This window comes from Meriones unguiculatus, chromosome 20 (genome assembly GCF_030254825.1).
Source record: "Meriones unguiculatus strain TT.TT164.6M chromosome 20, Bangor_MerUng_6.1, whole genome shotgun sequence".
Lineage (NCBI taxonomy): Eukaryota > Metazoa > Chordata > Mammalia > Rodentia > Muridae > Meriones > Meriones unguiculatus.
Window position 1 is genome coordinate 33,384,766 of NC_083367.1, and position 25,264 is coordinate 33,410,029.

Sequence of the window (25,264 nt, forward strand, 5' to 3'; positions counted from 1 at the left end):
ACTCCAATAAAAACCCTGATGATTTTGGAGCTCAGCGCTCTCCATCCTGTGGTGCCAGTTGTGAGCCCTGCTTGAGCTTGAATAGGTCAACCCTGTGCATTTGCATTGGAATCGGCTCCTTGGTGGCCTTTTGGGGTCTCCAATATCTGGGCACATAGTCAGAAACCCTAAATCAATCTTGCAGGTACATGGATCGTGAACTACCAGCTCCAGAGCGGTGAGAAAATAAAAGTGTGTTGTATACAACACCAACTCTGTGCATTTTCTTATGGCAGCTGGAAAGACTAAAATACTGTTTGTTAAGTACTTTGCTACATGATAGGGTTACTGACTCAAGTAAAACAGAGGCTTTCCTCTATTGATTAATGCGTTGAAGGAAATAGTGGAAAGGAGGCATGACCAAAGCCAAGTGAAGAAGGTACCATGGAAGCCTCGGGGAGGGGAAATGAACACTGAAAAGTTATGAAAATTTTTGACAACAGATGCAATTTATAATGTTGTGCCTTTTAGAAAACAGTTTGGGAGAGGAAAAAAGAAATACAGTAATTTTTATGGCTTGGAAAAAAATGTAAGTGAAGGTGAGGATGTGAGTAATTGCATTTGTATTCAGAAAATAAAAGCAATCCTTTCAAATTAGAGCATGGTTAATAATGAGAGATGCAGGAATGCACTAAGGCAAAGAAACCTTACAGAAATCAGTTAGCCCAGGCTGAAGAGATGGCTCAGCAGTTTGGAATACTGATGGCTCTTCCAGAAGACCTGGGTTCAGTTCCCAGTGCCCACACTGGCAAGTAACAACTGTCTGTAACTCTAAGATTTGACACCCTGACAGACATACATGCAGGCAAAACATCAATGCAGAAAAAAGAAAGAAACTTGAAAGAAGGAAACAAGAAAGAAAAGAAAAAAACGAAAGAAAGAAAAGAAAAAAGGAAAGAAAGAAAAAAGTCAATCAGACCTATCAGTTCTAGGTCTTCCATGAAGTCCCCTAGAGCTACATAACAAATGTGAGGGGCATCCATAACATTTTCCCAAACCACCAGTTGTTAAAAATAAGAAAGTAAAACCTTCAAAAGGGAATGGATTATGTTTAGATTAGAATACAGGAGACCAGAATTTTTATAATAAAATATAAAATTTAATAGATTTAAAGCTCGAGTTAAGGTGGATGGTGAGGGGTCATGGTTGTGTTCACAAAGGCCTTCTACTATTTTATAGGCCCTTTGTTGTTAAGCCTTTAAGAAAGTTCCAAGTTGTGAAAAGAATACTTTGATCCTACATTTTATTCCAAATTTGGATGACATGAGTTTTAGGGTAGAATTCTGTTCTGTCTAGATTTAATCTTTGAAAAAGCAAATTCCTCATTTACTTGGATTACAGCTCTCTGTCATCTTTAAGAGGGGAAGCTGCAAGCTGACTAGCATGTTCTGTGAATCTGCCATTGTTAAACATGTTCTTAACACTTGACATTTTTCACTGATAATTGATTGCTGCAATAAAATATATTGTGAAAATGCATCCACAAAAAAAATTTTCCAAGAACAAATACATATCAGAAAACTCCATTCTATTTATAAGATGCTAAATCAAAGTTCAATTAATGAATAAAATTTAAAGTAGAATCAGTAGATCTGTCTGAGAAAATGGAACTTATAGCATGAATAAACTCAGTATCTCTTCATTGGCTTTTCCAGTGTTCTGTGGCATGGTTTGCTGACATTTGCTTGCACACATAATTGCTCCATTGGAAAGACGTTTAAGTAGGAGATTCTGTTTGAGGGATCCACTCTTAACAAAGGAATGGAAGGCTCATATCAATAATTAAATCAACACTATTTATTTTTCCCTTGCTTAAGTGCCCTACAGTGATTTGTCTAAGATGGTTTCAGCTAGAACTGTACCAGCAGAGAAGTGGGTAGAGCATACATTTCTATAAATTACTAACAAATTTAAAATCTTGGAAAAAACAAAATAATCTTATTCACAAAATCTGTATGAGGTGGCTTGGCTTCTTTCTTGGGAGTCAGAAGTTACTCTTTTCAATTTAAAGACAATATTATTGCCTTAGTTACTTTTTTATTGCAGGAATAAAATACGATGACCAAGGCACCTTATAGAAGAAATGGTCCATTTTGGCTTACAGTTCTAGAGAAATAAGCATCCATCCATGACCATCACAGGGAAGCGGGAGGCATAGCAACTGGAGCAGAGGTTGAGAGTTCACAACCTGAACAACAAATATAAAACAGCGAGAAAGTGCATTGGAGATGTGAGTCTTTGGGATTTCTCAAAGCCACCTCCAGTGATGTACTTCCTCCAAAAATTCAATATCCCCCAACCTTCCCAAACAGCAAAACCAACTGGGGACTAAGTGTTCAAATACATGAGCCTATGGGGAGACATTCTCATTCAAGAACCTACATATGGGGACAAACACCCACTGAACTAGAGGGATTCTTGGATGCTCGAAGCTGCCACACACAACAGTGCTCTCAGTTTGTTGTTCTATCGTATCCTGCCCTCAGCCTTTCCTTCTTCCAGTAAGCCCCTCTCTTCTCATACTACCATCTATTGGATACCCCAGCCAAAACTCTATGCACTTATCATCTATGTACAAGCCATCAAGGAATCAACTTCTAAAATATACCAGGAACTGGGCAGCCACTACGTCAGCCCAGGGATAGCCTCCTCTCAGCTAGAGTGTTCTCTTCCTCCCAGTATCTCTCTGTCTTCACGGTAAGTCACTCTCCACAAAAGAAGCAAACCAACCATCTTTAACAGTTAGAGTTCTATCTCCCTCGTAGAAGTGATTGTGTGAGGTATATTTATGATTTATAGGTTTGGCTTTACATAATGCTGCTCTGTGAATTTCAAGTGTATCTTTTCATATGTAGTTTTGAGAGCTTGCTTTTAAGTATATTTCTAGAATCAAATTGCCAAGTATTAAAGAATGATGCCCTCAGCCTGGCATTGAGAACTGAGCCATGCAGTAACTCTGTAATTCACTTCCTGAAGAACATGAGACTGTTGCGTTTCCTGCCACAACTTTGTTTATTGATTGGAATTAGTAATTCTCACTATTAGCAAGCCTCAGATTCTATTCAGCAAAGAAGTCTGGAATCAGTGTGTTCTCTGCACTGGAGTTCACTCAAGCTCCACTTTCTGCTTTTGGCAAAATACACATTACTAAAATGAGTCATCCAAAGAATACTTGACAGTTTTCAACTGACAGTGGATTATTAGGGATGGAATATCATCATCATGGACCATCTGTAATGAGTTTGCAGTGAGTACACCATACATGTTTCTCATTCGTACAGGTCAGAAATACTAGAATCCCAAAGGAAGAAAGCAGGGCAGGACACACCTATGGTGCTTTAGAGATTCAGATATGGCCCTAAGGAGACCTTGGTGCCTTCCCAAGAGCAGACAGTACATTTAAACAGTGCTATTCTCCATCCACACAGGTGACAAAAACAGTTTGAAAGAGGGCTTAAAAATAAGGCTTTATCTTATTTAAAGATAAAGAAGGAATTAAAACACTGAAAATATCCCTGGCAGTGGCTCATACCTTTAAACCCAGCACTCTGAAGGCAGAGGCAGGAGTTCGAGACCAGCTTGGTCTACAGAGAAAGTTCATGATAGCCAAAGATACACAGAGAAAGCCTGTCTTAAAAACAACCCCCCCCCCAAAAAAAAAAAAAAACAAAAAGAAAAACCATGAAACATGCAAAACAATAACAGAAAGACTGAAAATTATCATACTAAAAGTGAAGGAAGCATTAAAAGTACCACTGGGCATGGTAGTACATGAAAATCCCAACCCTTGGAAGATTTGGCAAGAGGATCATTGTGAGTTCCAAGCCAGCCTTCACCATATAGTGACTTCCATTCCCATGCAGCCTGAGCTATAGCATAACATCCTGCATCAAAACGAAACAAAACATACCAAAAAAGCAAACAAAACTCCATACCATTCAAGTCAACTGCTTTATTTCATCAATGACAAGTTTACAAGACCATAAGTTAGGAATACTTATATACAAGTGGGAGATAAGATATGTATGTCAAAATACCACTCTGTTAATGAACAATTTAAACACATTCGATGTGTGAAAGTTTGGAATGTTTCTGGTGTCAATGTCTGAGCCTCGAGAATAAGAAAGTGCAGAGAGAGCAACCCTTCCAACCCACTCAGTGCTTCACAAACTGACGGCAGAAGCACCGTGACGTGATCTTGTTCTATGAACATGGCGGGAATACTAGTGACTGTGCTTTATAAAACCTTGCTTAAGGCAATCGCCATAGGAAACGCTATCAAGATTCATAATGGCGCAAACCTGTAAGGTCTTGCACTTCTGATCACATGTTATGTTGCTGTCATAACTCACAAAAAAATAATGGTAGTATTTCAGAAACTGTTTGCTGTCTAAGGCAGCAAACTGCTTAGCTAATCCATGTAAGCTCGCAGGCTGGAGATCAGCAACGCCATAGGTCTGAGTCAAGATGTACTCCAGTGTCCAGTTGGATTCTCCTTTTAGATTTGCTTCTGTCAAGTTCAAATAATACTGCAACATGTCCTATATCAAAGACAGTAAGAGAGCCAGCTCACTTTTCACCATAGAGACCATCGCACCCTAGGAAGATCTCTCATGGAGCTTCGTGTGGCATTCTGAACTTCAAGTGTCCAAAAACCTGTATCACTTCTGTAAACTTCAGGAATAATGAAAGAATAGTACACCATCCATAGACACAGTTAAGATGTACAAAATAAAGTGCCTTGAATTCTCAGAGCTTAGAGACAACCACCAACAGCTGATGCGAACCATTTGGGTGATGGAGGCAGCTGAACCAGCGCCCGGGTGCTGCGTGAGATTCTCACACGGGCTGCGAGCCAGCCAGTGTCAGTTTGGTAGCTTGAGATTATGACACTGTTACATGCATTTGCTTTCTTGAAACCACGAAGGTCTACAAATACAGGAACTGTTTCCTCCAGTGAACTAGTTGTTAGATATTTGTTGGCACTCCTCTGTGTGTGTGCATAAATATCGTTCATATATATACTTCAGATAGATGATAGACAGACAGATAGATGATAGAAGACAAACAGATAGATAGATAAAGAGATTGTTCCATATTTTATAGATGAAACAAAAACAAGTACTAGAATATACATTCCTGTTTGCATTTTTTGCCTTTTTTTTTTTAATAAAATGAACTCACCTTAAACAAACTGCTTGGTAGTTTTATTTATCTTCAGTTGGTGTTCCATGAGGGGCATCTTTCTTTTTTTTTTAATTAAATTTTTTATATCAATTACAGTTTATTTACTTTGTATCCCAGCTGTATCCCGCTCCCGCATTCCCTCCCAATTCCACCCGCCCTCCCTCATCTCCTCCCTGCCCCTCTCCAAGTCCATTGATAGGGGAGGTCCTCCACCCCTTCCATCTGACACTAGCTTATCAGGTCTCATCAGGACTGGCTGCAATTTCCTCCTCTGTGGCCTAGCAAGGCTGCTCCTCCCTCGGGGTGGGGGAGGTCAAAGAGCCAGCCACTGAGTTCATGTCAGAGACATTCCCTGTTCCAGGGGCATCTTTCTATGTCAGTAAATACTCTCACACACAGAGACACCCCCTCGTGTATTTACAGACATGAATGAGGATGTGCATGTAAACACATGTGAAGTTCAAATCGTACCAACCAACCAGCAATTATAAAATAATTCATTTGAACTAGTTTAGTAAGTTTAATTTAATTTTTATGCATGAAGTTCAGTTATCCCCTAATTCCTCTTCTTGGTAGTTTAAGGAATAAGAATGCTGTCTTGTAAAAATAAACTAGGAATATAATTACGTCAATAGCCACATTGATGTAAAGTATTGACGTAAATGACATAACGTACTGTCAAACAATATCTGTAGAAAGGAGCCAATCTGAGGTATCTACAATCTAAACAGTCAACCCTTTGATATCAAGTTGTTCTAAAGTACACAGTCACAAATGTACACAAGAGAATTTTTGAGATAAAAGTAAATGCTGAATTTGAGTTTTTCCTTTTAAAAAAATTTAACTTCAATTGAGCTTTTAGTATAGGGTAAACATTATTTTAACTGTTTTATATTGATGTTTTGTTTTTTCACGGAAGCCTCTTAGGAACTCATGATTTGTTCATACTTGAGGCACACATAGGAAGACGTGTGTGTATGTGTGTGTGTGTGTGTGTGGTGTGTATGCATGTGTGCGTATTTTCTGTGCGCGGCTGTGTACGGATACGGTCGGGTGCTGTGGAGGCCAGAGGTCAACAATGACTAGCTCTCCCCCTTATTTCTTCTGAGAATAAAACTTTTTCTTCTTCTCTCTTTCCCGAATCTGCGGTTGTGCTTTTCAGCTAAAACGGACGACACCACGCTCCACGGACCCCCTTGTCCCCACACCACTGCACCAGGGGGTCAGATGCTCACAGCCGGGCCTGCCGTTTCATGTGGCTAGAGGGTTTCAGAATTTAGGGCGATCTGCTTACAGCAAGAAATTTGCCAACTGAGTTAGTCCCCCCCCCCCCGAGCTCTCGCTGTCATATTTTAATTCCCATTTTAAAGAGGAATGCAGAGAAACTTGGTTAACAGTTGAAAACAGAGCACAGTTCTGGGGACTATATTTTTTCCAGATAAGTACATTTGGGAGAAGAGTAATTAACGTGGATTAAGGAGGGCAACAATATGCATCAAAGACCACAAATAAGGCTGCATCCAGTGAAAGCTTTGAAAAGGTGGCAAGATCAGGGCTTAGAATGTAGCTCAGAAGTGTTAAAGTGCCGGCCTTGCATACAGAAGATCCTGAGCTCAGTCCTCAGCATCCCCAAAACCTGGGTTTAGGGTTATGCACCTGTTATAGCAGCACTTGGGAGGTAGAGGCAAGAGGACCAGAAGTCTCAAGAATACATTAACTTTAAGGCCTGCCTGTACTACATGAGACCCAGTCTTAAAGCAAACAAATAAAAAAGGTCAGGAAGCCCCTAAAGAGACAGTAACTTCCCACAAGCAAACCTTACCTACCGGCCCATAGGGATGACAAAAAGACATCCACCTTTAAATAAGGGCACCATGAGATATCAGCATCAGGCATCTTTAATGGACAGTCTACTAAATGAATGAAAACCTCAAATGTATACATGTAGGGTCAACTGAAACTGCTCCAACTTACCAGCAGTGTATAATCACCAGGCTTGTACTGAAATAGTCTGACTCCAGGATTGTTGGTCTCTTTTTGTAAAACTCCTTTCACTGGTGTAACAGCAGGTGCCACAAACAAAGAACTTATTGGACTTCCTGGACCAAAAAAAAAAAAAAAAAAAAATCAGGTATATATTGTAACATTTTAATCTACCTTAAACATATGAACAGCTTAAGTTAAGAGATCAATAAACATTGTGGTCATTGATTAATCCTGTCTCAAAGCAATTACTGTGTTGCTTTTGAGAAAACAAGGGTATTTATTTCATTCCCAAACCAAAAGACTATTACTGATTTTGCTAAGCAGATTAATGCTATTGTGATTATATAAATTACCTGTATATCCTAGGAATAAATATAGGATTATACAGAGATATAATTGAACAGAGCTTGAAAGTTAGTTTTAAACACTTCAGCTAATTTGATGGCAGATAGACAGATGACAGATAGGGCATAGCTAGGTTACAGACAGATAGGTTATATGTAAATGATCATAGATGGTGATAGATATATAGATTAATGATGGAAATAGATAAATGAAAGGGAGATAGATTATTGAAACACATAGATGACAGAAGACAGACAAATAGATAATAGATTTTAGACAGACAATGGATGATAGATAGATGATAGACAATAATTTATTGATAGTGAAAGAGATGACAGTCACGACAAAGAGATGATAGTGAATGGATAGACGATAAAGAAATATTGCGTGGTCTTGAAAGAGAATGAATAGATGAAAACAAATACAGTAATATCTTGATAAATGTTCAGTGAAAATAATGAGTGAACATTCTCAACCTTTATATGTATTTGAAAATTTTTCACACCAAAAAATAAGTCTACCACAACTTACACACACACATACTCAAAGAAAAGAAAGAACAACAACAAAAAAAAAAACAAAAATTGGTTTATTCTTTTAAACCTTTCCTAAAGTAATTATTTCAATGATTATTTATTACTTTTACTGGCACAAGCCTTTAATCCCAGCACGCAGGAAACAAGTACATAGATGTGAGTATGAAGCATCCCTGGTACATGTAGTTCCAGGACAGCCAAACCTACACAGTGAGACTCTTTTCAAAACAAAAAGTAAAATTAAAGCTAAAAATATTAGCATATTTTATACATATCTATTTTAAGAATGTGATTTATGGTTGGGCATGGTGGCGCAAGCCTTTGATCCAACACTGGGGTAGGCAGAGGCAGGTAGATCTTTTTTTTTTAAGTTGAGGCCAGCCTGGTCGACATAGTGAGTTCTGGGACAGCCAGAGCTCTGTAGTAAGTAAATTCCTATCTCAAAAGCAGCAAACTAACAAACAAAGTCATATTATGTTCTAAAACCTCAAATGGTTTAAAGTAATTATTGTGATAAGATGTTTCATTCTAGAAGATAAACATTTTTAAAATACTGTCAAAATATTGAAGAAAACTCAACTTGTCTCCCTCTTGTCTACATAAAATCAAACTCTTACTGTTTCTTGCTATAACTTCTCCTAGTTTTCCTTCCTTTTACTGTGAGTGACAAGACAAATTAAGCATGTACTGAATACATTTTAAGGTATTGTGTGAATTGTGATTTGTACTTAAAATTCTGTGAGAAAAAAAAAAAGAAAAAAACAAGTCCTATAAAGGGAAACTTGAGTGTAGCTGGTAAATAACAAACTATAATTTCTCCAGACTCAAGTGACTGACAGAAACTTGGAGTGAGCTGAGGGCTTCAGAGCTTTCTGTATAGATGCCAAATAAACAACACTGGCCCTTCGCAGCTGACTGGAGCTTATGTTGAATAAATCCAGCCAGCTATGATTTGGGCACTCAGCTTACAACCATTCAAGATAAATTAGAAAATGTTGCTGGATATTTGATCATATCATGAACCTGGAAATTATGTTGGTTACTGGGAAAACCTGTTTCTAGTTGTGGGTGTGGCTCAGCCCTAGGACACACCTTTAATCCAAGTGCTTTCTGCTTGAATGTCAATAAGTAAGATTAAAGTTAATGTTAGGTCAAGTGACACAGCAAGCAATGAGTTGACAGGAAGTAAATATAGAAACCAAACAAAGAGTAAGAGGAAGTCATTTGGGAAATGCAGATCAAAACAACCCTGAGATTTCACCTTACACCCATCAGAACGGCTAAGAACAAAAACTCAAGGGATGATGCATGCTGGAGAGGTGTGGAGAAAGGAGAACCTTCCTCTATTGCTGGTGGGAATGTAACCTTGTACAACCACTTTGGAAATCAATCTGGCACTTTCTCAGAAAATTAGAAATAGTTTTACCTCAAGATCCAGCTATACCACTCCTAGGCATATACCCAAAAGATCCCCCACTATTCAATAAGGACATTTGTTCAACCATGTTTGTAGCAGCTTTATTTGTAATAGCCAGATGTTGGAAACAACCCAACAAACCAACAGGGGAATGGATACAGAAAGTGTGGTACATTTACACAATGGAATACTGCACAGCAATTAAAAATAAGGAAATAATGAAATTTGCATGCAAACGGTGGGAACTAGAAAAGATCACCCTGAATGAAGTAACCCAGAAGCAGAAAGACACATATGATATATACCCACTTACAAGTGGATATTAGCGATATAATATAGAATAAACATACTATAATCTATAGTCCTAAAGAAGCTAAACAACAAGTAGGACCCTAGAGAAGATGCTTAATCCCCATTCAGACGGGCAAACAGGATAGACATCTGAAGTGGGAGAAGACAAGGAACAGGACAGGAGCCCTCCACAGAAGACCTCTGAAAAACTTTACCCACTAGGGTACTGAAGGAGATACTGAGACTCATAGCCAAACTTTGGGCAGAATTCTTAAGGAAGAAGGGGGAGATAGAAAGACCTGGATGGGACAGGAACTCTACAAGAAGAACAACAAAGCCAAAATACCCAAGCCCAGGGGAGGCCTGCAGAGACCAATACTCCTACCAAGGACCATGCATGGAAAGGACCTAAACTCCCTGCTTAGATGAAGCCCATAGGCTGCTCAGTTTCCAAGTGGGTTTCCTAGTAAGTGGATCAGGGGCTGTCTCTGACAAGAACTCAGTGGCCGGCTCTTTGATCACTTCTCCCTGGGGGTTGCAGCCTTGCCAGGCCACAGAGAAAGATGATACAGCCAGCCTTGATGAGACTTGATAGGCTAGCATCAGATAGAAGGGGAGGAGGTCCTCCCCTAACAAGGGACTAGGGAAAGGGCATAGGGGAAGAAGAGGGAGGGTAGGTACGACAGAGAGGAGACAAAGGAGGAGAATGCAGTGGAATACAAAGTGAATAAATTGTAATAAACAAATTAATTAAATTAAACTTTAAAAATAGAGGAAATCAGGGGGACAGATAAGGAGACTACAGGAAGTAGAAGGGAGAAACACTCAGTTTTGAGGGTCTTTTGAGATGGCGTGGGGATGCAGGTTTCCTTTTTCCTTCTAGGACGTGAGCTGAGGGGGAAGGTCAGCTGGCGCTTCCTCCGCCTCTCTGAACTAGCAGGCTTTCACCCCAGCATCTGGCTCTGGCATCTTTAATTAGTAAAACTGAGTAACAGAGATATTATTTGAAAACAAGAAGGGCAAGAAACTTCACTTTTAGACAAAGCTTTAAATGTCCTGATCAGTAACCACAGTGGCTAGTCACAGCTACACTACAACAAGGGGGACTATGATCTTCATCCATCTTCATTACCTTTTTTATCTGAAAGAACCATAAGGCTGTCCCTGTGGGTGTGGCCGTAGAACTGTCCCACAATGACAGAGCTGTATCTTCTGAAAATATCGACAAGTTTCTCATTACTGTACTGCCTCACTGCTGTGGTGCCAGTTACATAAGGAAGATAGCCCACAGGAACGTGTGCTATGATGTACACCTGAAAAGAGAAATACAAGGAGACATGACAGCTTGTTTGTACATTTATCCTTACTAAGCGACAGCTGGATACCTGTGACTGAACATACATAACTAAGATTTAGAAAACAAATATCTCCTCTCTCCTGATTCTGAGAAAAGAGGAAAGAGCTGCGATTGGGCAGCCATCAGGGCACTTTCTTAGCCTATGTCTCATTTTTACTATACTCTTGGATGATATAAAAACAATGGCTTTAATCAACTTTTTTTAAATCTTGAATTTTTACTGCTTTTATTAATTTCTGATTCTGCCCCAAGCTCAAGAGCCAAATGTATCTTTCTGGCAGTCCACTGCTAGTTCTGGTCTATAAGATCTACCTTCTCCTTATTTTGCAGCGAGCTGTTGAGTGTATTTTCCAGCCACTCAAACTGATTTGCTGGGTCCGTCTTGTTGAGGGTCATGACATTTGGGCCATAGTACAAGTTTGTGTTTAGGCTAATGATCCTCAAGCCTGGGTTACTTGCAACTTTCTGTGAGTAAAAACCACCTGTAAAACAAATGTAAAACACACTTTAGAAACACAAACACACAAATACAAAGACATTGGGAAAGCAAACTCTTAATGTTAACAATGTGGACTGCATTTTCACTGCTTGGGTAAAAATAACTGAAAAGGTACCATATGTCTGGTCCAGTGTGTAAGATTATGAGGGAAGAGCAGCTGTATCCAATGTGAATAGTTGAGCAGTGGGCAATGAAAGTGAATTTTAAAAATAGCAACTTATATTACACAATGCTCAATAGGGAGTTGTGGAATGGCCACAACTGTCAGGTCTACAACACAACTCCTGCACCTAAAAGTTCAGCAATCATTGTGGAAAAAAGACTGTAAGAGCCAGAGAATCAGGGAGCTTACTGTGAGATTGGGTCTCCTAGAAATAGCAGAGAAGCTATACACATGAAGTCTCACCAACATCACTGCCTAAACATGACTGAAGAAGGGCAACACCAATATACATGCTAACATGGAAGGGGAAAAGTTTTGGGGGGCATCAACCTTAGACAAAAACTACAGAAAACAAATAATGAGGGGGGAAAAAAGTCGACTTCTGGCTAGAGCACACCAATTGGTTATCCAATAACAAATGATCAGCCCTGGAAATATACATACAAGTAACAACATACAGACTAAGCAAGTTGTATTTACGTATTTACAAACTATATCTACATTCATCCATCATCTATCTATCCAACTATCCATCCATCACATAAGTAACAACAATGGAAAAGCATCTATGCATTAAAAGAACAAAGCAGGAGAGATACATGACAGAATTGGAGAAAGAAAAGGGAAAGGAGAAACGATGAAATTATATTTTCATCTCAAAAAATAAAAAATACTTTAAAAATAATAATTTATATATTAGTCCCTGTTTTAAATAATAGGACTTAAGGATGGAGATATTATAAAACATAAGATCTAAAGAATAGCTATACACCGAATCCTGCTAAAAATACCCAGCAAAAGAGTACATTGGACCCTAGATGCCCCACACCTGAACTAGTGGTGAAGACACACACACACACACACACACACACACACACACACAAATATGTCATATTGGAACATTCAGAGTGAGCCACTCTATTCTAGTGCCTGATTTCTGTGTCCTATACCCATTCACCAAACATCTGTTTCAATGGCTTTCACTCATGACTGATCACAGCCTCTCTAGCTTCTATTTTTCTCCCCTATAGTCACAGCACATTATGATTTTCACCATAGTAAGACTTATATGTGTGTGTGTAAGTGTCTGTGTGCTCATGTGAGAAGCCAATGTCCAACCTCTCTAGTGTCATTCCTTAGATGCGATATACATTGTTTGTTGAGCCGGGGACTCTCATGGGCTGGACCTCACCTGGCTAGACTAACTGACTACGAAGCCCCAGAGATCCACCTGTGTCCACCTCCCGAAAAGTGAAAAGAAAGTTTTTGTAAGTTACATATTTATAATGTACAATGGCATAGGGTTAACATTCTGCTATAGTTTAGATTTGAAATTTTCCCAAAGACCCTTCTGTGTTGAAGGATTAGTCCCAGAGGATGGCCTTACTGAGACGTTGCTAAAGCATGAGAGGGCATACAAATCAGTCTATTGATAAGCTAAATAGGTGATCAGAGGTAGGGCCTAGTCAACTACAACACAGAAGGACTGTCTTCAGATGGAATGTCTTGTGTCTGCTCACACTAATTCCTGTGTGCTCTCTCCCTTACTATCTTCACTCTGTCTCTCCCTCCTTCCTTCCCTACCTTTCTCCCTTCTTTTCTTCTTTCCTTCCTTCCTTCCTTTCATAGCTCTTTTTTTCTTCCTTTCCTTCCTCCTTCCTTACCTCTCTAGCTCTCTCGCTCGTACCCCCTTTCCTGGTTGTCATGAGGTAAGGACCTAATCTCTGCCAAAACCATCTGTCTTAGTCTTAGAAGGGCCCTGAAGTGTTGTGTCTAGAATACCACTAACCAGCGGACCTTTGAAAGAAGAGATTCATATGAATCTTCTTCCATTCAGTTGTTTATCTCAGGTATATTTGAGAAATCCTTACTTAACACGAATTACTATCCCAAAAGAGAGGAAGAGGAAAATTAACAAGAAAAGCTCAGACAAAAGCAAGAAGGATAAATACAAAACCATAACCCTATGTCTGATGTCTACTGTACTTGGTAGTGGGATATCAGCTCCAATTGGGCAGCCCTACGGCCTTCCTGACTGCATGTCACACGGCTTCTCCTGGGCTGGCTCTGCTGACATTTGCATCTTGCTTTGGAGGATATTCCACAGTCCTGGCACCTGTAACCTTTTCCTCTCCATGCAGCTTTACTCTACAGCTTCACAGCACCATCTTCTCAGGGGGCCTGTCCATAGGAAGGGGAGGGGAGACTACACCCAGGCAATGACTCGCCATGTGCTATTTATGTTATTTCTCTAAACATCTCAAGGACCATATGAAAACCTTAGTTATTCCCACTTTACCAGCGGTTCCTTCATAACATTTTGCTCTTGGGGTAAAAAGTTTCTTTCTTTTCAATCCATTTTACAACAAAAAGCATACACTTTTATTTATATTCACGTTTGGAATTGAGCTTTTTATTCATGTGGAACATCTTGGTTGAGGAGGAACAGGAAGACAAAGAGACCTTCACAAGATAAAGAGATTCACACGTGTCCCAAGTCCACACCACCACAGCTTACTGTCTTTCATACAAAGTGGGCACAGAGAAGATCTAGAACCAGAAGACTCAAACATTAAAGATTTAAGCCTATACAAAGAATCCAAGGGGAAACAAAGAAGTCGTGCTAACCTTTCTTTAAAGTGCTGATAGCTTCTTCATCCAGCCACGGTTTCCAGAGTTCGGCTACAGCACTGTAGACCTTACTGGTGGCTGTCGGCAGCTGGTCCTAGCCACAGAGAAGACAATCCACAATTGCAACTTTAAGCATATAGAGACCAATTAGTGAAAAATATTGCTTGAATGCTGACTATGTTAGTCCGCTGTAGGCACAAAGGTAAGTTTAGTCTTTAAGGACAACATAACCTACCTGTGGAAAGGTAGACAAAGGTGATACGGTAACTGTAAGACATATTGCCAAGTGCTATTTTAGAGGTCCTGGGAGCACAATACAAGAACATCATGTCAGGCAAGAAACAAAGGCAGCAATTACGGAAGGAATTAAGCAACAGTTCCGAGATGACATTAAAGTAAAATAAATGGTGCAGGTATAGACACAGCAGTCCAGAGGTGTGAGCTATCTGCAGATGGAAGCTCTTCTTAGTGCCTGAGCAGGCTTTAGATGGATGAGGAGATAAAGAATGTGTTCCTGGAACAATGAGGGCAGGTTTGAACCTGAACACGCAAGACTGGTGTAGCACGCCATAAGAGTGGTGAAAACTCTGTAACTTAAAACTTTAATAAAGTCACCCTAGATTTTACAACTATAACTCTACAGAATATGAATACCATATACTCATATAGGAGGCGAGTCATCCCAAAAGCTGTCAATTGCAGATTCCCTCCATGTTTATCCATACCATGTTAACATCCAGTTGGCTATCCATCAGACCGTCTTTAGGCTGAGACCTGGCGACCATAGGAAGGGTCATTACCCATGAAGTTGGCAGCATCACTCTTACCAATGTAGAAGTAAATAGAAACTCTGGTCCACACTGCTTACTTGAGCAGTGCTGGAAAAGAATTCCTGGGTAACTTATATGCTTCTGGCAGACAGGTGAAGTGGCTGCACTTCTCTGGGTACATTTACAGAGTTAGGGTACAGGGTTAAAGGCTTTTATTGGAGAAATTCTACTCAAATTTTACACTAGTGTTCTCTAAAATTATACCCCAAATATCAGCTCTTAGGGGTACTTGTTCTGAAACTTTCCTGTGATATTAGATATATCTGAAACCATGAGGGAATGTTTGAAAGGGAATGGAAGAGGCGTTGGCTGGGGAAGGAAGGATGGAGATGATGTAAGTACAGTGCTCATTGATGAAACAGTCAAAAACATGTTTTTACGTTAAGAAAAGATCGGATGAGCATAGGGTGCAGCAAGTCTTTAGCAGCAGAAAGAGAAATAAGTAATAGAAAAAAAAAATCACAAGGCTGGGACTAGAAATCAAGTTCACTGTGAGAGCACATGCTTAGCTTGTAGAACATGAGAATAGCATGTGGGAAATCCTGGATTCAATCGCCATCAGTTAAAAAAATAAAACAAACAAACCAGCAAAAAACCCATAAAAAACATAAGCTAGAAATTGGAGGAAAATGTCATGTGTATATATGAAGCCCAGTTTACCTACAGAACAATAAATAGAAGTTAGTAAATACATCTTCAACTTACTTTAAGATCTGACTTAAAAGAAAACAAAGATTAAATAAATAAAACAAAACCTCAAAGAAATTAAAAAAGAATTCATCCAAGGTCTGATTCAATAACCACAATTTCATTTACTGAGGGCTCATGAGGTGCCAGGAAATGTGTTATACAATTTTCATATATTATCACTAATTTGCACCAAAAAATTCAAGGCAAATATTGTCAGTCTTGTTTATAAATGAGTGACCCATAGACGAACAACTTGTGCATTACCCAAGGCTAAGCAAGAGTTCTCTGAGCAGGGAAGAATAGAGGTACAAATTCTCATGAGCAAATCTCTGTACAAATTGATTTTTACACAGCTATAAGAGCCACTCACCGTGACTGAGTACGACAGGAACCTTAACAAACTGTTAGTGACCGGAGCCAAGTCACATCAGCATTGAATATTCTGGAAATCATTTTTGCCTTGAGTCTCATCTGACTCAGACACTCTGGACTGGAACACGGACTTGCCCTTGGGTCATTTTAACAATCTTTCTAGCTGTGTCCTTAATAATAATCTTCCTTCAATCTGAATGTGCTGATCTTTGCATGTCTAACAGGCTCTGGAAAATGTAAACATTTGTTAAACCTTGACTCTCTAAGCCTATCATGCAAATGGTAAATAAGTTAAAAAAAAAAAAAGTATTCAAAGGACCTGGAAAATTGAAGCTTATAATAGAAAAAAAGGTATTGATAATCCACAAACTATGTAACTTGCTTCTAAAATGTATTATTGGGATATTTTATGATTGTTTTAAACCTTTTGAAACTACCCAAAACCTTCCTTGACAGTTATCACTGGAATACTTTGAGACCCATTCTTAACTACCACTGTCATAATTATGACACTACTAATAGGGTACTATGTACTTCTGGAAGTTGAGATCAGTTTTACCTGTGGCCAGTAGTCATGATTTCCCAGTGCAGGAAAAACCTGGAGGTTTGGGAAGAGGTTCTGGATAGTTGTTGTCATGTTAGTGATCACGTTTATAACAGTGTCTGTGGAGAGTTCAGGTACGGGTACATGAGGTGGGCTATCACTGAAAAGGACAGAAGTGTAAAGAACAAATCCACTAGATTTATGCATAAGTTGATGTAGTTGTCATTATACATGTCCACTTTAAAATAATAACTGAAGATGAGCTTAACTATATAGCAGAACACAACCTCAAAGGGGGTCAGGAGGTATTAACTACTCTTCTTCCATGGCAATTTTACAAAAACGGTTGGAGGTGGGATGTTAGTACAAGAAATTACAGCCTTTTCCACTGCCTGGCTGAAGATTTATAAGAAAGACCATAGGATCAGCAAAGTGTAGACGGCAGGACTAAAAGCATAGATTCAAATATCACGTTTACCAACAAGTGACGGTAGATATGTGGGCAAGAATCTTTTTAGAGATTCTCAGTGAGTCATTTCCTTGCCTCTAACACGGAAATAATATGATCTAGAGATATAAAGACAAAGAAGTTGCAGATGGAAAATAACTAAAACTGAACTTTACACAAAGTAAACACCTTATGAAGAAAAGCAATAGTCCTTACTTCAGGAAATGGAAATACAGCCCTCACCACAGTATGCTGATGGTTGGACCTAGTTAATTATCCCACGACAACAGGAAGCTGCACAAAATTGTCATCATAGGCTAACACCCATTGCTATCTTTTTTCTTAATTGTCTAATGAAAAAATTATATTCATGTTAATTAATATTATGAGATACTGATGCAAGTGTGTTATGTGTGGAATCATCTCTCAGTGAACGCAAACATTTTTATAAAGTCTGTGCTACAAGAAGAAGCCCCATAGGATTGTTAAAATTATTCTTATTACTAGTAATATTGACTAATATGACCTGATATGTCTATATTGCATCTTTATTAATTCTGAGAGCTTCACATATGCATACAATTTACTTTGATCACAGTCACTTCCCAGTCTTCCCATTAACTTCTCCTAGATCAATACCATCTTCCAGTCTCTCCCAACTTCATGTCCTCTCTTTTTTTCCTACTCATAGACTCATGAATGTCAGAGCACCCACTGGAGCATAAGACCTGTTTTAACACATACATGTTTAACATGTTTTAACATACACAATTCTGAATGAAATTAAGCACACTAGTGAAGACTACCACACTGCAGGTCAACACTACCGACCTAAGAGTTTATACATGTACTTACCCTGTCCATATCATGAAAGATGCTTCTTGTCCTGAATTCTTAATAAAATCAAATGCTGACAAAATAAGTTGATAGGGAGAGTCACACAGGACATCTCCAAAAGGGCCAGGATTGGAGGCATTTGCACCTTTAGATGACGCACACACCTTGGTGTGGTCATCTGTAACGTGGTAGGTAGGGTCCAGATGTAAGTCAGTCACGTGCCAAAACCGTCCTGTTGGTTGGAAAGGAAATACTGACGAATTCATGTTTGGAGTAATATTGCAGCAGCTGCCCTCCTACTGGCAGAAGGAAGCTGTCCCAATTTTGGTGTCCTTACGCTACGAAGTTAAATGTAACTCTCTCCTGTGAGATGAAGAAGCATCAAGTAACACAAGAACATACAACTCACAAGTGTAAAACCACTAAGGTCAGAGTTAGCATGACTACCCAGTAAGGACTCTAGCAAAGATGCGATTCCGCAGTGAAATGTTTGGTGCCATCTTTCTGAGAGGCCAATGAGGGCATATAGTACTGCATCTCAATAGCATGCCTTCTTGCAGAATCTGAGATTTGGGAAGTTTTGTGCTTTACTCTTGCATAAAAACAATGACTTAGAAATATCTGCTTTACCAAGACTGCACAAGTAAGTAGAGTACAGAATCAGGAAATGTTTATTCAGTTACTTTTTATATAATTTCCCTCAGCATTAAAGGAAAAAAAAAAACATAAATCTTTAATAGTAGGCATGTGACAAACATTAGATTTCTTGGATATTCTTAAAAGCCAACTAGTCACAGGTATAACTGTCATATACTTGTGCTCAATGTTAATATTGAGGGAAACAGATCTTCAAAGAGAATTTTCCCATTGGGCTAAGGGAAAAGCCAAATCTATATTAAAGCAATCCTATTGGACACCATATTAAAAATATTACTTCATTGAAAGAATTATTAGAACCAATTGGTATCTTTTATTATAAATCTGTATTATATGCCAAGTACCATGGTAAGAAATCTGAAGAATAGCCAGGCAGTGGTAATACATGCCTTTAATCCCAGCATTCAGAAGGCAGAGGCAGGCAGATTGCTGTGGATTCCAGGTTAGCCTAGTATACAGAGCAAGTTCCAGGATAGCCAAGGCCTCACAAGAAACCTGTCAAAAAACAAAACAAAACAAACAAACAAAAATAACGAAAGAAATTTGGAAGAGCAGAGAAGTCAAGAACACTAGGACAAAAAATATATATATATAGAATCAACTAACCTGGGCCCAAAGGGGCTCACAGAGTCTGAACCACTAATCAAAGAGAGTGCATGGGCTGGACTTTGGCCCCCTACACAACATAGCAGATGTGCAGCTTGGTCTTCATGTGGGTCCTCTAACAACTGGTCTCTGATTCTGTTGCCTGCCTTTGGACCTCTTTCCCTTAACTGGGCAACCTTGTCTGGCCTCAATAGGAGAAGATGTGTCTAGTTATACAGCACCTTGATATGCCCAGGCAGGTTGATATCCAAGAGAGTCCTCCTTTTCTCTGAGGAAAAAGGAAGAAATGGGAGGAGAGGAAAGAGGAGAAGCTATGACTGGGGTGTAAATTAAGTTAATTAATGAAAGAAAAAATAAACCTGAAAACAAAAAGAAATGTATATATGTTGTATCACTTCGTTCTCAAAGGGACTCTATGAAGTTGGACTCGTCATTTTGAGTTCATAGTAGGGAAACTAACGCTGGGTGTGGTTTGAAAAGAAATGTACCCCATGGGCTCAGGTATTTGACTACTTAGTCCTCAGCTGGTAGAGAAGTTAAGAAACCTTTAAGAGGTGGAACCTTGTTGGAGGAAGGATGCCACAGTGGGGTGTGTTTTGAGAGTTCATAACATCACACTGTCCCTGCTTCCCAGCTGTGGTTGACAATGTGATCGCTGAGGGTCCTGATACAGCCCCTGTTCCATGAGCTTGACTCCTCCTGGGACCATAGCACAGATGAACTTCTCCTTCTGCAAGTTGTCCTGGTCATGGTATTCTACCACAGCGGCAAGATGTAACTAATACACCGGGCCAAGCAGGACATTTGACCAGTCTACACAGCTTATGTGCTCTCTCATACAAGGGAACCTATATGCTGAAGAGACCTCAAGCTTCCGTATACAACTTTCACATAAATGCAATGACTGTGCTGCTTTCTTATACATAACTGATTCTTTAACACTGAGATTTGGCTCCGGCTTTAATTTTCATGTTTTTTTTTTGTGTGTTTTTCTGAAAGTATAAGTACCTTTAGGACAGCTGAATTAAAATTTGGAATCACAAAAGAGAAAACACTTCCACCATTTTGTTTTTATTTTAATTACCATACTTACTTAGTGAGTACAATATGCTCATTTTTTCACTGTTTTCTTTAACTGCACTTCAAAATAGCCTTCCAAATAGACTGCCAGACATGCTTATGGTTTTTGAGCTCACTCTGATTCTAATGTACATCCGAAACATATCAGAAGAAACACAGCAAAGCAAGTAGAATGTCAACTTGTTTAATCTATGCAAAGATGATAAAGCTTAGTAAAAAAAAAAAAAAAAAAAAAAAAACCCAGTGGGAAAAATACACTGAAAATGTTCATGTTTTGATTATTCATTGGATACGATCTAGTAATTTCCTGCGAAGGGCGTCTCAGTGAGGGTATCTCTACATACATCAAGCTGATTTGGGCTTGTCTTCGCAGCCACAGTGGAGGGTGCTAGTCCCCGGGCAGGTGATTCCGGATTGTGTTTGTGTAGAAGACTCAACACAAGAAAGAGTGCCTCATTTGTTCTCTTTCTGCTCTAGAAGGTGGGTGTGATTGGCTGTCTTATGTTCCTGCTGTGACTTCCTAGCAATAATGGGGCAACCATTTGATTACAGCCACTGAAATGAAATTGAAACTACAGTAAACTTGCTAAGTAGCAAAGATGAGTTATTGTTTTGGGGATCATTTCTTGCCAGCATCATCATAATTTTATTACAAGGGTTTATTTGTAAAGAGTAGGAGACATGAAATCCAGATGAAAAGTGACATAAAATAGTATCTGTGGTCAATTATTCAGTACTTAGTCACTATTCTAAAATATCAGCCAAGAGGAATTTCTTTCATTTCACAAAGCAGAAAATGCTCTGAACTTTATCTTGAGTTCAGATACACTCTATCTAGCACACACAGCAGAGAAAGAAAATAGATTGGAATTACCATTCAGGTTGCCCTTCCTCGGGATATAGAGTGCATCTCATTTTTGTGTGAACCTGTGTTTATATTATTTGTAGACTGTAAACATGCAGTAAACTATACATAAAACAGAATGGTGTCATGACACCAGAGCCTGACTTTCAACATAAGTGCTACCACCCAGTAATTAATGTGTCTGTGTGATCGTGGCCTGTTTCATCTGTCAGGAAGAACTAGTAATGGTGTCCTCTGAGATACAAAAGTAACTTAATAGTAGCATAAAGCAAGCCTGAAAAAAAACACACGATGTGGGGCAAGCTACATGTAAGTTACTGTCCTTATTTTATAAAACCTGCAACCTGAAATGGGATTTCCCCATTTGCCTGGAACTGTTCGATTTCTCCAAGTACTTATGGCACATTTAGTACTGTTTCATAAGCTTTTCATCATTATTGTCCATTTTAACAGACAGGGAACAGGGATATCCTGAGAAGAGGCTTGGCACCGAAGCAAGAATCTCACCTCAGGACCCGTACGGCTTTGAACCACTGTGCACTATCTCCCACATAGTCAAATAAGCTGCCTCGCTCGGAAATAGTTAGTGGCATCAACATCCAAAGCACAGCGAAGATTAAGGCAAATGAGATCATGAGTGGATCAAGTTTCATCATCCAAAACCTGAAATGGATTAGGGCGCATCCCTCTGACATAATCCAGCACCTAATTCACAGAACTCCAAGAATGGGCATATGTCTGACAGAGTGGGTCCTTGAGAAAGAGTCTTTCATTTATAACTAATGGCATTTAGGCAAAGGCAAATGTCAGGATTCCCTCTATATCATGTGACTAGTCCATGAAAGCTGAGCTGGAACCAGCTTCTCCAGATGCCAACGTGCTGTTTCTACCATGTCATGCTGTTGGATAGAAAAATAAGGGGGTAATTAAATTCACTCAACGACGGCTTTGAATGAGTCATAACCTCTAGGAGGCTTTACATCCTAACTCTAATGAAAGAGTTCATAAAGTGTGTGTGTGCATTATGTGTGGGTATGTGTGTAAAAGGTCACCAGTCTGGACTATGATACAGTCAATAACACACTCAAATCAAAATTTCCCAGCTCAAAGTCCAAAGTTCTTTACCACAATTGCTTTCTTATTTTCTTATTTTGAAACTTTTTTTCCAAAGATTTCTCAAGATATGTGTGTTCTGCATTTTCTAGGTAAGTGCTCAAAATTTATCTAGACAGATGCTCAAATTTTTCAAAAATTTTTTTTTCGGAAAAATTTAATAATTTGTCCCAGAAAACACAATGAACCACAGCTGTATGGTCGAGTGTTATACAGTTGCTTAAATAGGAGTTGGCTTATCTGTTTACAATGTCAGTTCTTATGTGCTAAACACACCAGCAAGGGACAGCCTACTAAATCTAAAGAAGGAAAACACTGGAGCCAAACACACCCAGGTAACCAACACCAGGGTAGTGTCCTCTAGCCACCTGGACTTGGCACGGGAAGCAACTAGGCCTGGGAATTTAAAAGCAGTTAGGAAACAGGCAGAGGTCAGGCTGGGTGGAAACTGTCGGGGAAGTGAAACGGTGCCAGAAGGGAAAGAAATTCTCGTCAAGTGGAAAGCATAGAAAACTATCCATGCAGTACAAAACCAGAGTCCACTGGCGAGCCTCTCCCTCCCTCCGCAGTGCCACCACCCCTCCCAAAACAGGAAGATATCCGAAGGAGGTTCACATGACTGCCCCCAACAAATTTTCGTGAAGGCATTCAGCAATGAACTCACTAAAACCAAAAGTTTGCGAAGTTTGCCTGTGGTGCAGCCTGAGACATTTCTAGGTCAAAATCCTGAACAGTCAGTCACAAATTTAAATAGCACACTTGCTTCCTGCGACGTGAAAACGCAAGGCAGCCGCGTAAGAGACACTTTGGTGACGGTCTCTGTGATGACTGTTATTTACCAGAGCTGGCGAACCAGACTTACAGATGTGCCTTAAAAAGGCTTGACAGCTAAGTCCGGTGCGCCTCACCATCGGGCAAACAGAAGGGATGGGCTGGGGGTGGGGGCAATTCCAGAAGTCCTGTCCAGAGCAGAGGCGTAGAGAGGAGACAGCAGGAGAACTTCAGTACTGAGCACGGGTCAGAGTCTCCAGGACAACTACCTATCTCCCCAAATCAAAGCAGAACCCCCCACACACACACCCCAAGTAGAGCAGAGAGGTAGGGAGATGGGGGGTGGGGGTCACCTTGAATTTTGAAACCCAGAAGGCATCCTACAATTTTACTAAACATTCGGTCTGCAGAGGGATTCTCTTTAAGTTGAAAGAGACCGGGAGTGTTAAACTGTCCTTATGTATCCACCCCAAAGGTCTTGGGAGTGGGGCTGAATTAAAAAAAAAAAAAAATTAACACTTTCGGGAGCTGCTGCTGCTGCTGCTATTGGGAGCAAGGGGACTAAGGGGACAAGGACAGGACGGGGAGGGGCACAAGTAGGGAAACAGAATAACAGACACCTAAGTGTAAAGAACAGAACTGTTTCCAACGCAAGGACCCAACTTGACCAAGGGATAAAGAAGGGCTCACAAGTTTTACGCTAAGCCCCGGAGTGGCAGAGAAAGCCTCCGGTTTCTCTGACCAGAACACAACCCAAGGACGCTTTGTATAGGACTGAAACTACACCGTGCGGGAACCCTGTAGGTTCGCCACCGCCCCACCCCCGGCTCTGGGCAGAGTAGGTGACTTAGGGGGTGCCCACAGCCGGTTAATTCTTAGCTGCCTTTTCCAACAGGCAACAGCTTCGCTTCGGCTTTCCTCTCCCGGGTGCAAAACAACCCAGACTGGTAGGTAAACAAACGTCCAGCAGGGGGCTCGATACTGGCGCCCACAGGACGCCCCCACCGTGGCCCAGACCCAGTGATCTTGCTGCTGTCTGGCCTTTGGCCACCGTGACCAGCCTGACCCCGGGTCCTGTGCCCAGACGCCCACGCCTCGTGGAGACCTGGCCGACCCCTGCCGTCCTCCCCCGCACCGTGATGACGGTCCACTCACCCACAGCTGGAGAGCGACCCGAGGGCGCCAGGGGTACCCCGAGGCCCGGGCCGCAGACCCAGGCAGCCAGCAGGCAGCAGAGGACGGTGCCTAGCAACACCATGACGAGCGAGCAGAGGTCACTGTCCCGGGAGGCTAGGCTCGGGCTAAGGCACCGCTGGGACCCGCAGGCCCTGGGGGTGGGGAGGAAGCCAGAGCCGGTCCTGCTGTTGACGCCCAGCAGGTCACGTGAACTATCGGATTCGCGTGAGCTAGAGAGCTTCTGACTTTCTAGACTCTAGTTTTATTTTACATATGCCTCCTTATTTCTTAGGTCAGTGGAAAAGAATATTCTTGAGCCAACCCCAAGCCCCGTATCTTCTCTGAACCTCAGGGAAGTAACCTGCCTGACTGGGCCACTTAGCTGAGGTAATTTGAAGTGTGGTTAAGACATTAGAGTAGCAGAATGGTTCTGAATTTCCTCCATACTTGCACCACCCGGGGACTCCTGATAAGCAAATTCCCAAGCCTCAGGCCAGCGCTGAGGAATCTACTCTCCCGGAGTGGAGTCCAGCTGGCAGGGTGCGGCTTTGCGGTACTCCAAAGTGCATGGGCAGGTTGGAGTTGGTAAACAGATTGAGCAGGCTGAACTTTTTTCTTCGCACAACTGAGTTAAAGCATGTCCTCTTACAGTGTACCAGGTGAATACAAAATAGAGACTGTTGATTTTACACCCCAAAGGGACTTTTGGAAACTATATTGGCAAACAAGCCAGAATCCACATACTACGCATTCTATGGTTTTCCCTTCTGGCATTTGTGAGAATGTGTTCTCTTTAAAATACAGCCAGTTGTTTTAATTTATAA

General features: G+C 40.5%; 1 protein-coding gene across 4 annotated transcripts; it reads right to left on the reverse strand.

Annotated features, from left to right (window-relative positions):
• Positions 1-1,816: 1,816 nt before the first annotated feature.
• On the reverse strand, positions 1,817-24,729 carry Smpdl3a (sphingomyelin phosphodiesterase acid like 3A). Of its 4 annotated transcripts, XM_060373605.1 has the most exons (9): positions 24,420-24,473; positions 19,219-19,324; positions 18,191-18,404; positions 16,903-17,047; positions 14,449-14,545; positions 11,471-11,640; positions 10,934-11,114; positions 7,201-7,325; positions 3,977-4,580 (listed from the first exon to the last, which is right to left on the reverse strand). In XM_060373605.1, exons 3-9 carry the CDS (start codon positions 18,202-18,204, stop codon positions 4,263-4,265), a joined length of 1,050 nt encoding a protein of 349 aa, XP_060229588.1. In that variant the 5' UTR covers positions 18,205-18,404; positions 19,219-19,324; positions 24,420-24,473; the 3' UTR covers positions 3,977-4,262. The 4 variants fall into 4 exon arrangements, with proteins under 4 accessions (XP_060229586.1, XP_060229588.1, XP_021518933.2 ...); XM_060373603.1 differs by lacking the exons at positions 3,977-4,580; positions 19,219-19,324 and adding an exon at positions 1,817-2,227 and having other exon boundaries at positions 24,420-24,729; XM_021663258.2 differs by lacking the exon at positions 19,219-19,324 and having other exon boundaries at positions 24,420-24,704.
• Positions 24,730-25,264: the final 535 nt, after the last annotated feature.

Coding starts and splice junctions, on each gene's coding strand:
- Smpdl3a (XM_021663258.2), bottom strand. CDS start 24,522: ATGGTGTTGCTAGGCACCGTCCTCTGCTGCCTGCTGGCTGCCTGGGTC. Junction 11,641..14,448: donor TATCAGCACTTTAAAGAAAG/GTTAGCACGACT, acceptor TTTGTTTTACAG/GTGGTTTTTACTCACAGAAA. Junction 4,581..7,200: donor CTGGTGATTATACACTGCTG/GTAAGTTGGAGC, acceptor TCTTTGATATAG/GACATGTTGCAGTATTATTT.